Genomic DNA, 18508 nt, shown 5'->3' with positions numbered 1-18508 from the left:
CCCAGCAGTTTTTTAACCTGTGTGCGCGTGCGTGTGTATGTGTGTGTGTTTTGAAGAACTAAACCGTTTCAGATGTTTCATCCATGTAAATGATTAGAGGACAATATAACATATGCTCTTCAAAGACTAAATCTGTCTGGTTGTGCTTGGAGATAGTATATGACTACAGACCTAATCAACCACTAATAATGGCGTTGTTTGGCACCACCATCCCTACCAGTCTCCCTTCATTGTAGTCATCACTTATCACAGTCATTGCCATTATGACCTTGTGCATTTTCTCTGTTCTGGGGTGCATTTCTCGAAAGCGTAGTTAGCCTGTTCACAACTTCGGTAGTTGCCAATGGGAAATTGCATTGCAAACAACAAAGTAGCTAATGTAGTTAGCAACTATGGTTTTAAGAAATGCACCCCCCTGGTGTATATTTTTAAGAACTGTTTCAGTTATCGTAGCACAGCAGTGACCTTAGATGCCCCTGACAGTCCCCCACCCCCCTGCTCTATTCAGTCATGACAATATCACTGCCTAATCACAAGGCCCCATGCGAAGTGTGCATGTGTTTTATCTGCCCCAAATGCAAATAAAATACTAAACACAAACAGGAAATGCCTCAGGGAGTGCTTCTTAGTCTTCACCTTTTTTTCCCTTGGTGCTCATCAGTGTAGTAGTGGTTCTCAAACTTGGTCCAGGTAGACACATTCTGAGGCACTCAAGGTTACAATGTTTTACTTTTTAGTTGGCTATAGCTTCTAACCGCTATTCTGAGGCACTTAAATTGTAACCTTGAGTGCGTTACAATATGCGGCCTTGCCTCCTCCACTTGTGCTTGTTTCCTCGCCCCGCCTCCTGGCCCCTCCTCCGTGGAGAAAAAGATAAATTTTCCCAGCTGTCAGCCTAGCCACAACAACTTTTGAGGGAATGTTTTTCATTCAACATCCCAATTGCAAATGAGAAAAAGAGTTCACAATTGAGCTTTTGCAAGATATTGAAATATAATGCTGTTGTCAGTGATGTCATTATGACATATTACTTGCTGGTACGAGGAAACAAGCACAAGTGGAGGAGGCTAGGCCGCATATTGTAACGCACTCCATGAGTGCCTCAGAATTTCTCTTCCTGGAACAAATAAAATACTACAGAACTTCACGTTTCCCAAGTCATGTCTTGCATATTGAAATGTCATGTAAATGGTCTTATTTCTATGGCTCCCCACATGTGGATGTTTCACAAGAAGCCAGTCAAGGGTCACCATCACCACCTTGGATTTTCTTCTTCCTTTGTGTCAGTCATTCATGTCCTTACACCAAAGAAGCGTCTTGTACAGTAAGATACATCAAGCTCATCCTGGATATACAGTGCCCTCCATTATTATTGGCACCCCTGGTTGAGATGTGTTTTTTAGCTTCCAATTATTATTATTTTTCTCTAAATAATATGGGACCTTAATGGAAAAAAAGAGTAAAATCCAACCTTCAATACAAGTGCATTTATTCAGTGGGGAAAAAATCCCACATAAAGAAATAATTATTTGACATCAAATAATGTGTGTCACAATTATTAGCACCCCTGTTGTTAATATTTTGTACAACCCCCTTTTGCCAACAAAACAGCACCTAATCTTCTCCTATAATGTTTCACAAGATGGGAAATGACAGAAAGAGGGATCTTCAGCCATTCCTCTTTGCAGAATCTCTCTAAATCATCCAGAGACCTGGGTCCTCTCCTCTGTACTCTCCTCTTCAGCTCACCCCACAGGTTCTCAATGGGGTTGAGGTCTGGGGACTGAGATGGCCATGGGAGGAGCTTGATTTTGTGTCTGGTGAACCATTTCTGTGTAGATTTGGCCATATGTTTAGGGTCATTGTCTTTCTGAAAGACCCAGTGACGACCCATCTTCAGCTTTCGGGCAGAGGGCAACAGATTTTGATTTAAAATGTCCTGGTATTTCAAAGCATTCATGATGCCATGCACCCTAACAAGCTTCCCAGGGCCTTTGGAAGCGAAACAGCCCCACAGCATCACTGACCCACCCCCATACTTCACAGTGGGTATGAGGTGCTTTTCAGCATGCGCATCTTTCGTGGCACGCCAGACCCACTTAGAGTGTTTGTTGCCAAAAAGCTCAATCTTGGTCTCATCTGACCAAAGCACACGGTCCCAGTTGAAGCCCCAATACCGCTTGGCGAACTCCAGACGTTTGCGTTTATGATTGTGGGTGAGGAAAGGTTTTCTCCGTGCATGCCTCCCAAACAGCTTGTTGGCGTGTAGACAGCGCCTGATGGTTGATTTGGAGACTTTGTGACCCCAGGATGCTACCATTTGTTGTAATTCTGTAACAGTGAGCTTTGGAGATCTTTTGATTTCTCTTACCATCCTCCTCACTGTGCGTGGTGGCAAAATAAACTTGGGTCCTCATCCAGGCTTGTTTACCACTGTTCCAGTTGTTTTGAACTTCTTAATTATTCCTCTCAGAGTAGATATGGGCAGCTGCAGTTGAGTGGCAATCTTCTTGTAGCCTCTGCCTGACCTGTGAAGGTCGACGCACATCTGCCTCACTTGTATGCTGTGTTCCTTTGTCTTTCCCATGTTTAAGAGTGGATAAGAGAAATGGCCTCGGTGTCACATCATATTTATACCCCAGGGAAGCAGGAAGTGATGAATTACTAATTAAATGTTCCTACATACTCTGGAAAACTTTGTAAACTACTGTAGAAATGACAGAAATGCTTCAATTATATTTATTTCCTGGGAATTGTTAAGGGTGCCAATAATTGTGGAACAGGTGATTTAATGAAAAAGAATTATTTTTTAGTCAGGGATTTTTTTTATTTTCCTACAATTCATTTGAGTTGAAGGCTACATTTTCCTAAAATTATCAGTGTGACAGTATTCTTCTGCAATAAACACTGAATTTATTTTAAGGCTTTTAACACATCTCAACCAGGGGTGCCAATAATTATGGAGGGCACTGTATGTGATGTCAGTTGAATGCCCCCTCAGTTAGGAGACCTTTGGAGACTTAAGTTTGAGAATAAATGGAGTTTCCTTAGTGCTGTGATGGCAGTACGGCACATTTTGGCATGCCGTCGCCACCGAAAGAGACGAAGAAGACTGAGGGGACAGCGCCCTCTTAGGAGACCGAACTTGAGCATACATTTTTGTATTGGGTAGGCATGGTTTGGGGTATATTACTCTAGAAGACAATTCTTTTCTTACACCAACTTCAAAATATTCCTTAAATAGGTCCAAAGAGGGACAACTTCGACTTCTTGGATTTTTGCAGAGGTTTGTAATCTTAAGGGTTGAAAAAAAGACTTCTGAATTCCCATCGACACCCTACAATAAACCACATCTGTCTTTCAGGGGGGAAAATGTGATTTGGACAAGGAGGGGGTTCAAAAAAGTTTGAGAACCATTGATCTAAGCTAGTGGTTCTCAACCTTTTTTGAACAAACACACCCTTGGCCTTATCGTAAGCATCCCAGAGCCCCCTTGAGCTCATCATAGGCCTGCCAATGACCTCTTTTGGAAAATAAAATATACTAATGCATCCCAATAATAGCAGTGTCTTGACAAAAAAGAGTAAATGTCAATTCCTCAAATAAGTTTTTGTGTGCTTTCATGAGCAAAAATGCATTTGGGACACTACACATTCTATTTCAATACAAGGAAATTGGGAAAAGTAAATCAATTTTATAATATTTCATAGAAAGTAAAGAAATGTAATGTAAGAAATGTAATTTGTTGCATAACCATGGTTTCTGATAACTGCTTCGCATCCGTGGTGCATGGAGTCCCATCAGAGAGGTCAAAGGCCGGGTATTGCAGCCCAGTGTAAATTTTGTACTACAGTACTCAATTCCTCTGCATTTCTTGGTTTTGCCACATGAACAGCATTTTTTATGTCAGTCCAGGAATTGTGCTGGACACTCCATTAGTTAGCTGTTTGTCTGGAACCATGGTTTTGCTCGCTTGCTGGTGTGTTTGGGGTCATTGTCTTGTTGAAACATCCACTTGAAAGGCATTTCCCCTTCAATAGGGCAACATGACTTATTCCAGTATCCTGATGTACTCAAACTGATCCATAGGCCTACACCAAAATAATAATGAAAAAAAGCTAAACAATATTACCATTAGGCCTACTTAAAGGTACACTGTGCAGGAAATTGTCAAAAAAGGTACTGCAACTATGCTGGTCATTGAAACTGGGCTGCCTATTGCCAAATTTGATCTTTTCGTGAACTTTTACAAAGTAATAAACTAATATTTTCTAGTATGGCCCAAGTACAGTCATTTTTGCAGCTAAAATTGGCAGAAATGGCTATTTCTGGAAATTTAAAATGGCAGAACATGGAGAATATCCCCCTTTTCATGTATGAAAAGTGCAATTATTCCTGTCATAATGAATAGGCTACTTAGAATGTGATGGTGGTGTAGTAAGTATTCATGAAAAAGGTAACATTAGTGAATGGGTAGCATGAATTATGGAAATAAACAACAAAAAATCGCACACAGTGTACCTTTAAGAACACTACTTTGGCTGGAATCAACCGGTGTAATGGGAGGCTGTGCCATGGTCAACCGAACCCCTGGTCTACAATACCCAGTCTCCTCACCAGATGGCAGTAGAACACTGGCAACTACCTGCCTTCATCCTCCCTGTTACGTGTATTGCAATCTACGCCAATGCCAATTCACTAACCACAGAGTAACTGTCTCTAAGATTATTAACCAGCTGACCTCAAACATTTTTTTAAATGATCAGAGAACTGGTTCAAGATTCAAAAGTCTTACCTGAGCATTCATTGCTTTATTGAGGAGATTTGATGGTTGAAAGAGGATCAATACATTATTGCCTACAATCCCTCACATATTGTCTGTTAAGCTACTGTTTGTACACATATAAAGCTACATTATGATGTAGTAACATTTTTTTTTTGTCACAATATACTGTGGTGTGATGTTGACATGATAATATGCTTCATGATCAAAGGCATATGACAATAATGCCCCGATATAACAGTAATATATAGACTAGTAAGGCTGCCAGAAGTTCCTTGTGCCCCCCCCCCAAAAAAAACAAAACAAAAACAAATGCCTGTGCTGCACACCATTAATCTTCAACCAGAGAGGCGCTTCCTCAAGTAGGCCAATTAACTTTTGCAGTGAGTCGAAATAAAAAATCAATGCAGACAGATGTCCAGCTAGGTATTATCAAGTGAAGTCCTGTCTTTACTGAGTATCCCACTATTTATCTGAAATAAAACCTTGTTTTTCCGTCAGCAGAAGAATTGCCGTCGGTTTAAAAAAAAAATGCTCATGGCCTATGGCTGGCCTATGGTGTTGGACATCCTGACATACAGTTTTGGGAGGGGGTTCTGTATTAGTCATTCCTTGCACTGTGAGACGGTAAGCAAATTAGTCATCTGCAACGGCTTGCAAGTGATAGGCCAGGACAGCCTAGGTGTGACAGCCAAAGCTGGACAACTTTGTCAGTAGTACACAGTGTGCCCGAGGGTGTTTAACCATAGCCTGAAATACCAGGATCAGTTCCACGGAAACCTGAATTAGAAGTGGACAAATACGTCTCAACATGAAAATGGTCTGCATGATGAATGATACATCAATGCTGTCAATGCCTTTGAGCAATTGAGTGTAAGGGGCATGTAGAGTCTAGTTGGTCTTGTCAGCAATAGTGGACTGGAGGAACCAGTTCCTATATCATGGTTGATTTTTTTTATGGCAATAAACTTTTTCTCAGCTTTGCGAGAAGTGCTGCACATTGAAAACTCAGCTATTTAACCACATCATTCAGTATATTGTTTGTTCTTGACCTACAAAGCTGTGTAATAAACGAAACTCGGGGGAAAGTCATGGGTGGTTTTAGACGTGGGCCAGGGCCCCTGCAGATTTCCTCCTGGCCCCTTTTGTGGCCCCTGAACAGCCAAATGAGACTTCAAATATTAATTTCTAACAGCAACATGGTATACATTTTTGTATATTATATATATTCATAACTTTAAAAATGTATCTGTTTGCCCATTTGCCCCCTGAAACAACCCTGCCCCCACCTCAGCCCCCCTTAGTAATTTTGGTCTTGAACAGCCACTGGGGAAAGTCAACCAAGTTTCAAACCTCATAAACGTCAACACAACTCTCACAGGCACAGCAAAACCCCATTTGCCTATGTCTGAAAATGACACGTTCTCCAGCCTCAGAGGGCAAAGGGGAAAGACCGTGAGGAGGCGGGGTGAGAAAACTTTGACAGGCGGCGCTTCAAAAATGCTGCCCCTATACCTTTCTTAATGCACCAGCCTAAGGTTGTCTCTTCAACTTGAACACACAGCAGCTCACTGATGGACGGCTCTCTCAAGCATCGTTCTAGATGAGCTGGCATAATTCATCAACGCGTATAACCTCTGCCACCTTCAAACATCTCTCTGAAAATCACAGATGAAACTTCCCTCCTTTGGCAACAATTAAAATCATGTCGAGACGCAAACTTGGCAGCCGACCGCAGCACTTGCGCGAAATTCAAGGTAAGCCTCCTCCACACTTTCAGACTTCAGTTGCCGTAGCATACTGAGGTTAAATGTCTTGTGAGCAACATAGTTAGTTGCCTTCGTCACCTGGAGTAAAATACAACGGACGGACTTGGGCTATTCTACAACTTCCTGAACCCTTTACCTGCGCGCGAGGCTGGCGCCACAAGAATGTACATTTTTAAAGCGTTTTCTTTAATCAGTGGGCTACAAGTCAACTTTCTTAGAGTGAGTCCACGAAGTAGTAAACTGATGCACCCACCCTGTTGTATGCTTTATTTATCCAATTTATTACGAAAAGAAGGAAAAAAAACACAAGCTGAAGCTGAAGCTCAAGAGCAGTGTCTGCTGATAGACCTCGGGGCAATTGTTTACTTTCTTTCTTCTCTCTTGCCCTAGTGAGGGAACTTGGCTCGTGTGGCACAACTTCCTTATTGCTTTGCTGCTCGTCTTCATGGTCCACTTTCTGACATAGGCCCTAGTCTTTGCCTAATTGAAAATCATTAAAACAAGCAGTATAGGCTACTGACAGACAGCTGTATCAAGAAATGTTTTCAATTGCATCTGGGTGTCTGTTATTAACCTTTTAAACGTGTGTTGTCACACCAGTGGGACGAGAATGTTTGGACAGTGAAAGTTCTATAGAATTCAATTACATTTGGAATTTTAGAATCTTGCATTATTTTCATAGAATGTTCAAAAGGCTAATGATGATGACTATACTGATTTTCTTTAATAAATCTAGGTGCAGGCCTCTTACATGTTTACATGGAGGACTGTAGCCTACTTAGTCTAGGTGTGGAAGTGTGAGGGCCAGTCGTGCATGTCCTGACCACAAGCTTTCGGGTACTGAGTGTAACTGATGCCTCGGTGCGGTTTCACAAACACCCTGCACTATTCAAACAGGAAAAGTGACATTTTTGAATAACCATCCGTGAACTTCTGCTTTCCGCCGAACTGTCTGTACCTGCCGTGGCTGTGTCTTGTGACCTAGTTTGGGCAGGTGGGTCCGGTCTCTGCTGCCTGCGAGCAATGGCATCCTACCCACAGGGCATTTCTTACGTCCTCCTTCCTACGCCCCACACACATACACACACACACACACACACACACACACACACACACACACACACACACACACACACACACACACACACACACACACACACACAGAGGTTGTGCCATTTTTCAAGTATACAAATTCAAACAAAACACCCATATGTTATGATGTCTCTTGGATCAGCTGTGCCATTTTGCTTTTTTGTAAAATTAAACAAAGTGTCCCACAGAAAAACCATCAGACTAGTCAGTCAGTCTCCCATGATCATTTCTTGGGTCACGTGCGTGTGTGTGTGTACTTGCTGACATGCTGACATGTACAGGCATAGGGTAGAGATGTGCTGTGATGAAGGTAGACCTGTACACCAACACCACCACACTAATTGATTATGATGATGGTGATAATAATGTCAAGACTCAGAGAGTGAGAGAGCGAGAAACTGACAGGGAGAGAGAGACAGAGAGAGCGAGAGTGAGAGCATGTTAGTTCGTGCGTGACCGTGCCTCAGGAAGTGGTCAGGTGCTGATGGAACTGCACGCAGGGCCTTTTCGATATAGGTCGTGGTGACCAGGGCTTGTGAGAAAACAATTTCATGTTTTGAGTGTTGTCGTGAGATTGAAAGATTTGAAAAAAAAATACTCAGCACACTCGCACACAAAAAACCACCTGGGCTGGCTTTCTTAAGGGAGGGACAGTCAGAATGATGGTTTGTGGTATGTACGAATCTCAACTGTCCCCTGTGAGACCGCTTTCTGGTTATGTCCAGAATGCTTGCTCGCACACAGCATACGTAGTTTCACTACACTGAGTGTGGGTTGGATTGCTCTGCAGTATGTTATGTACACAGCCAGGGCCGCTGCAAAGGTTTTGGAGGCCCTAAGCATAACTTGTCAGGACCCCCTCCCCCTCTCATAATTAGATAATAATCATAATAATCAACTCACTAATAAATATGTTTTGTAATTCAATATCTTTTCATGACGTTTTTTAGTCAATCTCGATTTAAGAGTGAGTAGAGAGCAAAATGGTTGGTGCCCTAAGCACTCCGCATACTCTGCGGCGCCGTCTAGCGCCGGCCCTGTGTGTATACATGTGAACATTTCAAATTCAAAGTCTGTCCTCATCATCATTTTCCTGTTGACTCCTCAGATGTTCTTGAGCCAGCAGTACAGTATCTGCCTGGTCATGTCCAAAATACGCGCTCGCACGCTTGCATCATGCACTACAGAGGGCATGAGTCCCATTGTGTAGGGCAGCATGAGTTAAGCCATTATTTAGTGCAGGGGTGAGGAACCTTCTTCATTCAAAGGGCCGCTAGACACTTTATAAAGTCCTCCAAGGACCATACTATGAACACAAGCCAGGATTTCCTGTGAACAGCTCCTGAGCCATAGGTTCCCCACCCATGGCTAAGTGCATAATAGTTACTAAGTTAGTAGTTAGCAAGAGAGTCCTCCAGGCTCTTCTATTAGGTGATTTACCTCTTAACTTAACCTTAACTTATCCTGAACCAGCTTTGTAGTATAGGCCCCAAGTCTCGAAGAGATTTGAATGTCAATGATAATCAGGTTCAGGTTCCTCATTGTTTCCCTCTCTACTCCTCAGATGGCCCAGAGCTAGCTGCATCTCCTCCACCACCACCACCACCACTACCATCACATCTGGACAGCATCATCTCCTCTACCTCTCCTCCACCTCTACCTCCACCTCCATCTCTTCATGCGCCTCCTCCTCCCGCTGGTCCTCCTCCTCCTGCTGCTAGGACCTCCTCCACCTCCTGCGGCGGCGGGCCCGGGCCCGATGTCCTGACGTGTGGGCAGTGTGGCCAGGCCTTCCCGCTGGGCTGCATCCTGGACTTCATCCAGCACAAGCAGGGGGGCTGCGGCGGCCGCGACCCCATCGCCAACGGGCACCGCCAGAGCCACATGCCCCCGTCGCCCACCAGCTGCGTGTCCCGCAGTGGGAGTGGGAGGACGGCTGGAGGCGGAGGTGTTGGTGCTGGAGGTGTTGATGGTGGTGGGCGTCACGGTGATCAGGCTGGTATGGCCTATGTGGAGTTGAGGAGGATCATGAGCTCTTCCTCCTGGACTGGGGCCACGGGCAGGCAGCACCAAGCAGGTGAGGCTGAGAGTATGTGAACAATGGCAATGGTCTCTCTCTCTCTCTCTCTCACTCACTCACTCACTCACACTCTCTCTCTCTCTCTCTCTCTCTCTCTCTCTCTCTCTCTCTCTCTCTCTCTCTCTCTCTCTCTCTCTCTCTCTCTCTCTCTCTCTCTCTCTCTCTCTCGCTCTCTCCCCTTCTATTTCTGTCAGTCTGTCTGTTGTTCTCTCACTCTGTTATTCTCCATCTCTCTCTCTGTCTCACTCTGGCAGGTGGGTCTGGTCTCTCTCTCTCTCACACACACTCTCTCTCTCTCTCTCTCTCTCTCTCTCTCTCTCTCTCTCTCTCTCTCTCTCTCTCTCTCTCTCTCTCTCTCTCTCTCTCTCTCTCTCTCTCTCTCTCTCTCTCTCTCTCTCTCTGCTGACTGTTTTATTTTCTTCTCTCAAATTATCCCCTTCTGTTTTAACGAACGTTCGCCCCCTCGTCCGGCTCATTAGTGTGGGGTTGCCAGGGCACTGGCTCCTCTGTGTGTGTGTGTGTGTGTGTGTGTGTGTGTGTGTGTGTGTGTGTGTGTGTGTGTGTGTGTGTGTGTGTGTGTGTGTGTGTGTGTGTGTGTGTGTGTGTGTGTGTGTGTGTGAGAGAGAGGTGTGTGTGTGTGTGTGTGAGAGAGAGAGGTGTGTGGGGGGAGGGTGGAGAGAGACAGTGGCGGAACAATTGCATACAGGGCCCCAGGGCTGAAAACACTTATTGGGCCCCCTATAAATATGGCCTGACAATATCACAATTGCAAGATTGCCCTGGGCCCAGGGGCAAATGCCCTGCTCGCCCTCCCTGTATCTCCGGCCCTGTAGGGAGAGGCTAATTGGGCTGAGAGGGCAGTGGGTGTAGTGCTGTAGAGTAGACAACTGGCCTCAGGGACTCACACCCGCACCTGAGCATCTCTCCTCTTCTTTTTTCTTCTTTATTCTTCTCCTTCTTCTTTTTCTTCTTTTTTCCTCCTCTCATCTTATCCTTTCTTTCTCTCTTCTCTCTTCTCTGTGCTCTGTCTCTGTCTTGTCTCACCTGCCATCTTCTCTTCTCTTCTCTTCTCTTCTCTTCTCTTCTCTTCTCTTCTCTTCTCTTCTCTTCTCTTCTCTTCTCTTCTCTTCTCTCCTCTTCTCTTCTCTTCTCTTCTCTTCTCTTCTCTTCTCTCTCTCCAATTCTATCCTCTTGGTGATAGTCTCAGGTGGAAGCCAACAGGTAAACAAGGTCAACGGGTCCAAGCAACCGAACACATACACATACACATACACACACACACACACACACACACACACACACACACACACACACACACACACACACACAAACACTGGCCTTCCCATGGTAACGCACACACCAGTCCACCCTGCTGGTCCACACATCTCTAATCTCTAATCTCTACATGTACTGTACATTCGGCTCATACTACATGTACACTATGCTGTATGTGCCGTCATCACAGCACTGTAGATAAGGGGGTTTGCATTTGGTCATATACGGACTGATAACAAGGAGAGCAGGTCAATATATCGATTAGGAACATTCACAGCATAAAACATTTGGAATGTAATTCTTAAAGAATTGGAATGCAGAGCAATACATAGATCAATATATTGATTAGGAACGTACTGTACATAACATACATGAAACTGCTATGACCACCAGCCAAAATGATTAGTAGATGTTAATCTCACTAGCCAAACACACACCCACTCATACTTAGGTCAAAGAAGCTAGTAATACGTTATTCTTTTCTACTAGCCAAACTGAAATCTCACTAGCATTTGAATGGTTGGCCCTGGATTTGACTAATGTCAGTTTTTAAAGCGTTTTAACCTAAGGAATGTAAGATGAGGACCGTTGGTCAGTTCCTCTTTCTCCTGTTCACATCAGACCAAGGGTTTCTCTGCACAGATAGAATGGCCATCAGTACAATCCCAAGCCCCAGACAATATACGTGCACTGCACATGAACATTACCTTTACTCAACGTGTGTCTGTGTCTGTGTGTGTGCCTGCGTGAGTGCATGTGTGTGTGTGTGTGCATGAGGAAGCAGTGTTAGGTAGGTCGGTTGGTCGGTTAGTTGGTGCGAGACTTTGGCATGCGTGTTGTGTGTGTGTGTGTGTGTGTGTGTGTGTGTGGGTCGGTTGCTGCGAGCCTTTGCCATGCGTGTTGTGGCACTTCCTTTATGGGGCTCACAGTGGTCAGGCCAAACAGTCGTCTGCTTCCTTCCGTCCACACACACACACACACACACACACACACACACACACACACACACACACACACACACACACACACAAACATACACACTTCCTTACAGAGGCCTCTTGTTTCTCAATTCTGACTTGTCTCCTTTGCATCGGATGGCAGTAACTGGTTCGCACATTGCACACAGCACTACCTCCTCCCCCTCTCCCCCCTCCCTATGCCCACTTTGGTCAAAACCCATGCCATTAGAGGAGAGGATCCATTATGTCAATGTAGCAGGGCTTCGTTTTGGGTAGGGTGGTGCGCACATCCAAAGGCACTTGTTGTAGGTGCCAGACAAAAGTGTCAGACAGTTCAAGAAAGTAGGTCTGCACACTGCGGCATGCCTGACAAAGACCCAGGGCGATCAAAACGCTTCTGTTTTGATTTAATAAAGTTTATTTTTTGGAGCCTATTGCGCAGTGTGCAAAATTGTTGCTGAATGGCTAGTAGTGACCCGGGAAAGCCACTAGTCACTCAGGCCAGTGAGCAACAAAGTTAATGTTAAGCCCTGCGATGTACATCAAATTATAATTTCATGAACAATTATTACTTAATTATTCTAATGAATGACTATTTTTCCTTCTTTGATGTATGCGTAACGGAGGCAGAGTGTGGCGTGGAACGTTAGTAAACTTCCCTCCCGAAGCCTCATGGTATCAGTCCTGTCCAATAGCTCAGCGGTATTGTGCTTTGACTCCCATACCCGAACTGTTGCGCTGACTAGGAGGTGGCGGGTTGGAGCCCCGAGTGGTGGACTCTGCAGGAGTACCTCAGTCACATATGGTCAAAGGGTTTCTGCTAGTTAGGTGCTGTGTGTTCACTCTGGTTCCCTGGCCTGCCTGTTGTCATGAGGTTGCCATGGGTTTGCTCCTCAGAGGGAAATGATGGCACTCTTGATGATGGACTGGTCTCTCTCTCTCTCTCTCTCTCTCTCTCTCTCTCTCTCTCTCTCTCTCTCTCTCTCTCTCTCTCTCTCTCTCTCTCTCTCTCTCTCTCTCCCTCTCTCCTCTCTTCTCTCCCTCTCTCTCTCTTCTCTCTCTCTCTCTCTCTCTCTCTCTCTCTCTCTCTCTCTCTCTCTCTCTCTCTCTCTCTCTCTCTCTCTCTCTCTCTCTCTCCCTCTCTCCTCTCTTCTCTCCCTCTCTCTCTCTTCTCTCTCTCTCTCTCTCTCTCTCTCTCTCTCTCTCTCTCTCTCTCTCTCTCTCTCTCTCTCTCTCTCTCTCTCTCTCTCTCTCTCTCTCTCTCTCTCTCTCTCTCTCTCTCTCTCTCTCTCTCTCTCTCTCTCTCTCTCTCTCTCTCTCTCTCTTGATTACAAACACCCTTCCTCTCTTTCTCTCTCTCTCTCTCTCTCTCTCTCTCTCTCTCTCTCTCGATTACAAACACCCTTCCTCTCTTCCTCTCCCTCTCTCGATTATAAACACCCGTCCTCTCTCTCTCTCGATTATAAACACCCGTCCTCTCCTCCTCTCCTCCTCTCTCGATTACAAACACCCGTCCTCTCTCCCTGTCTTTCTCACACATACGCAGACTCTCTCTGCATCCCCCCACCCCCCACCCCCTCCGTCTGCTCTAGTGACAGCTAGTATAGAGGACTAGAGGATGCTCATTAGTGTGTGTTTGCTTCCTAGGCGGGTACCGTTTAATTAGTAGGTATTGCTTATAACTCTTGTATGCGAGCGGCACTCCTGACTCAATGGGACATGCCTAGTAGAAAGGGAAAAGATCCTGAGAAAGAGGGAGTTGTGTGTATTGTGTTTCACTCCCCTCAGCTCATGACAAAAGCCCCCTGCCCCTGCCGCTGACAATGGAGGGCAGGAGACGTGGCAGAAGAGCGGTGTGGTGTGGTGTGGTGTGGTGTGGTGGGGGTTGGGATGAGGATTTAGGATGAGGTGGGATGGGGTGAGGCTTTGGGTTTGTGGTGTTAGCATGCAATTTCTTGTTTTACTTTTGTCTCATGTTGGTTTCTTCATTTCAACTCATTTGGTGTGGGGAAATATGCAGTTTGCGGTTAAGTAAACCTAAAAGAAACATGCGACTATACTGAACCTCTTTACCATAAATATTGTAATGAAGCGAACAAAATATACACAGGATATCAGTTCAGAATACTTACCTGTAGATCTAGGTTGCGGAATACTGCTGACAGAAACGAAGGAGGAGAAGGCAGCCCAGACATGTACTAACTACTAATTTAGCGCAAGCCTTCGAGATTATTTAGAGTTTTCAATGTCCCTATCTGCCGTATTCTGTTAATATTACATTAGTTCATGTCATTACAAGTATTTGTAGATGTATTTATCCATGTTGAATCAAATCTTCTCGTTCATTTATCTACCCAAAGTGCTCAGTCACCTCAACCAACAGCAGGGCTATAGATTGATGCTTACCGAACCTCTCCATTGAGTTATAATTGTTCTGTTATCAGTTTTTATTTTTATTCAATTTATCAAATTCTCGTCCCTGTTATCTTTTTAATAGTCGTCAGATTTGAATGTATTGGTCTTCGGCGTTCGTTTTGCAGTGGTGGAGGAGCCTTACAGCGTTATCTTTCTTGTGTCTTTGAATAGTTGCCCTGGGTACTATTCCAAGAATAAGGTTAAGTGATAAACCTGGCTAAGTTAATCTACAGGAAGCAGTAGTAAACCAACCTGCTAGTAGATAGTCCCTAGGTGTCACTTAGCTAAGATAGTGAGGACTCCAGGCTCTCTATTAGATAACTAACCACTACCTCAAGGTTAATTTAACCAGGTTCTTGGATTACTCCCCTGGGGTCTATTATATACTAAGAAGCTGGTTCAGGAGTTTTCTTGAGAAAAATGAGGTTCCAGGCTCTTCTATTAGATGACTTACCTCTTAAATTAAACTGCTTTACTAGTGAACCAGCTTCTTATGCCTCTTTTCCACTGCCGCTTTTCTGGTAGGCCTACAGCTCGAAAAAGCGTGACTCGGCCGCCACTTTTTGCTTTTCAAATAGGCACGACACGGCTCAATCGAAGAGCAAAAAGTGGCAGCCGAGTCGCGTTGTGTCGAGCTGTAGGCCTGCCAGAAAACCGGCAGTGAAAAAGAGGCATTAGTATACCCCTCTGGTGTTAAATCGTGTTTCTCTGTGTTTGTGTTGTGTTGTGTTGTGTTGTGTTGTGTTGTGTTACAACTGTTGCACTAGTATTTCTAATGCATCAATGTAATGCATTGATCTCTGCTGTGTGTGTGTGTGTGTTTGCATTGCAGTGGCGGAGGAGGAGGAGGAGGAGGAGCCCTCCAGCTTCGTGTGCCAGGTGTGCCAGTCCATCTTCCCCAGCGCCTGGAGCCTCCTGCAGCACGCCCAGCACACACACGCCCTCAACCTCTACCAGGTAAAATGATTATTGAACTGTATTGGATGTGTAATGTTACTGAACTGCATTGAGTCATAGATTGTACACAAATGTATTGTTGGCAAACTACATTGAGACATTGTACACAGAACTACTATCTATACATAAAGTAATTTTAAAAAAACCCTCTACCAGGTGGATGACACGGACATGGACATCCATGCCACCACCCCTGCCATCACCACCACTACCCAGCATCAACAGCTCCGCCGCTCCGGCCCCTCCTCGTCCAGATCCAGCCGCCTGAACTTCTGTGACCGCCTTCGGGAGCTGGCAGAGGGCAGGGCAGCCGAGAGCGGGGACCATGGGACCACCACCACCACCTCCTCTTCCTCTCCCTCCTCACCCATGGGCTCTGCCTACCCCGTGGGTGGCTCCGGCTCTGGTGCTGCTGGCTCCCGTGCCCATCTCGCCTGCGAGCGCTGTGGTCAGGTGTTCGGGTCCCCGCGGAGCCTGGCGGCTCACCAGCGCGCCCGCTCCTGCCACCGCCCCCACCGCTGTGGCCTCTGCAGCCGCTCCTTCTCCCACGGGCACCAGCTGGCGCAACACTTGCGGAGCTGCCACACCCACTCCGGAGCCGCCAGTGCCGCCGCGTCCGCGTCCGTTGCCCTGGGAGACGAGGTCTCGCTGCTGCAGCAGGGTCACCACGGCGATGGAATCATGATCATCAACAACAACAACAACACTGGTGGGGGTGGTCAGGTGATCAGCTCCAAACGGGGAGCACTGATTGTGTTGTCGTCCCACTCCACCGCCCCTAGCAGAACCCAGTTGCAGTACTTCCAGCCGCGGCAGGGGGCGCTGGAGCACCAGGGGGGGGAGGTGCAGGGGGACGCGGACGAATTCGAGGAGGAGGACGAGGAGGTGAATCAGCATCAGCAGCAGCAGCAGCCGTCCCCTCTGGGCACCTCCTCCTCCACCTCCTCGGAGGGCTCCGTGGAGAGCGCGGGGAGCGGCGAGAGCGGCATCGCCAGTGGCAACTGCACCCCCAAGGGGGGCACCGCCGAGCCGGCCGAGTGGGAGGCCGCCGTGACCGACAACAAGGACACCTCCGCCGTGGCGACGGATCATGTGGTGTCGTCATCGTGGCCGTCGCTATTGGTGACCGTGAACAACAACAACAACGACGACGAGAGCGTTAAACGACAGCAGCGGGTGAAGACGGAGGGCGTCTCGGTCGTGGCGGTCTCCCAGCAACAGCAGAGGAAGAAGCGCGAGGAGGCGTGCGACTACTGCGGCAAAACGTTCCGCAACAGCAGCAACCTGACGGTGCACCGGCGCAGCCACACGGGCGAGCGGCCCTACCAGTGCTCGCTGTGCAGCTACGCCTGCGCCCAGAGCAGCAAGCTGACGCGCCACATGAAGACGCACGGCGCCCGCCGCGGCCCCAACGGCACGGCCGCCACCACCGGACAGCCCGCCTTCCAATGCCGCCTGTGCGGTGTGCCCTTCACCGTCTACGCCACGCTGGAGAAGCACCTGCGCAAGGCCCACGGCCTCAGCCACGCCAGCGCCGGCGCGTACCTGCTCTCCGGGAACGCCAGCGCCACTGGGAACGGGAATGCAAATAGCGATGGCAATGCTAATAGCAATGGGAATGGGAAGGGGAAGGAGGAGGACAAGTCTGGAGTGCTTGTGGAGGACAGTGTGATGGAGGATCAGAAGAGTGTGGACGTGGAGATGGGGAGCGAGGGATGCAAGGAGGAGAGTGCTGAGGTGCCCGTTATGCAGGAGGAGGCCACCAGTATGGCTTGATGACGCTAGCTTTCATAATAGTTAGAAGTCTGCACACATTTAAAATCCTTTTTGTTGTCTTTTATTATTTCATGGCTGGATTATGCTTCGAAATAATGAAAGACAACAAAAAGGATTTTAAGTGTGCGGACTTCTCACTCCGAAAACTACAGTCAGACTTTTGTCAGTCCTACACGGTTTCCTGGGATGTGCAAAATTGTCAACTTCATCATCATGCTGATAGTGAGCAACTTGTGGGTGATGAGAACATGGGGGAGCATTGCAAGCTTGTCTTTCGTGCCACCCTGATGCAACTAACAACACTGGATTAAAAGGTGACATTCTGACCAAATCCCTGTGCCTGTGAGTTTGGGTCAATAAAGTAAAAACAAAAAATGGACATAAATAAATAAAAAAAGTAGCAGTGGTTACTCTCGCTGTGGGTTGTTGTAGTGTCTGACGATGAGACGATGCTGCTGAACTCCAAGGAATATATAAAATACAGAAACTGCATAGAAACAGTGACAATGTAAGCACTTGGTAGAACTTCATGGACTGCTGTACAACAGTACAAAGCACTGAATATTTTCCAGCAAAAAAGTGAATATTTGGTACAGTCTCTTCTTTCAGTAGTTTTTTAGTAGGAAATGCAAAAAATAGCACTGTTTTTTTTTTACTTATGTTTACAACTGTGTAAACCATTTGTTCTTCATTTTGGAATGTTTATTGTACTCCCAGAGGAATAACTTAACTTTGGAAAGATGAACTTACTTGTTGGACGTGTACCATAGAATTACATGGGTACTCTACATGTTGTATGTACAGTATAGCTGTCTGTTTTTTTGCTGTGAAGCTTTTTTACAGTTGGTGACTAGCTGGTGATCTCAGGGACTTGATATGTGTAATAGGTTGGTTTTGTTTTGTTTAAAGTAAAGTGATGATGCAATCAGGGGCCAATAATAAGAAGCTGGTTCAGGAGTAAACCAGGTTAAGTTAAGAGGTAAATCGTCTAATAGAAGTGCCTGGAGTCATTTTTTTAATTAAGAAAATATGGACTCCAGGCTCCTCTATTAGGTGATTCCTCTTAACTTAACCTGGTTTACTCCTGAACCAGCTTCTTAGAACACCCTCCAGATCACAACTACTCAGTTGAACTTGTATTGCCCATGTACATGTAATGTTTCAGGCAGCCCTTATTGTGCAGTACGTTGTTTTGCATGGAGCCTCTTCATAAGCATATCCTTAAACAACAAAACATTTTTTTTACAATGGGAGTGTATGCCATACACAGATTCGCACTTACATACTGTTGATATGTCAATCAAAGGGTCTACTATTATTTACTTTACTCAGACATGCGCAACATATCCAAGATATCTGTAGTAGGCGCTTTGAACTTCAGGGAAATATTACTGTGGTCCGT

At 46.1% G+C, this 18508-nt stretch overlaps 1 protein-coding gene across 1 annotated transcript; it reads left to right on the top strand.

The window, feature by feature from the left end:
* The first annotated feature begins 6222 nt into the window (after positions 1 to 6222).
* On the top strand, positions 6223 to 18038 carry znf296 (zinc finger protein 296). The gene is made up of 4 exons (XM_063205131.1): positions 6223 to 6540; positions 9209 to 9721; positions 15206 to 15330; positions 15487 to 18038. The coding sequence occupies exons 1-4, from the start codon at positions 6489 to 6491 to the stop codon at positions 17104 to 17106; spliced, it is 2310 nt and encodes a 769-aa protein (XP_063061201.1). The 5' UTR covers positions 6223 to 6488; the 3' UTR covers positions 17107 to 18038.
* Positions 18039 to 18508: the final 470 nt, after the last annotated feature.

Source organism: Engraulis encrasicolus, chromosome 8, assembly GCF_034702125.1.
Source record: "Engraulis encrasicolus isolate BLACKSEA-1 chromosome 8, IST_EnEncr_1.0, whole genome shotgun sequence".
Taxonomy (NCBI): domain Eukaryota; kingdom Metazoa; phylum Chordata; class Actinopteri; order Clupeiformes; family Engraulidae; genus Engraulis; species Engraulis encrasicolus.
The sequence above is the reverse complement of the archived record's forward strand: the minus strand, read 5'-3'. Positions and strand labels throughout refer to the sequence as shown.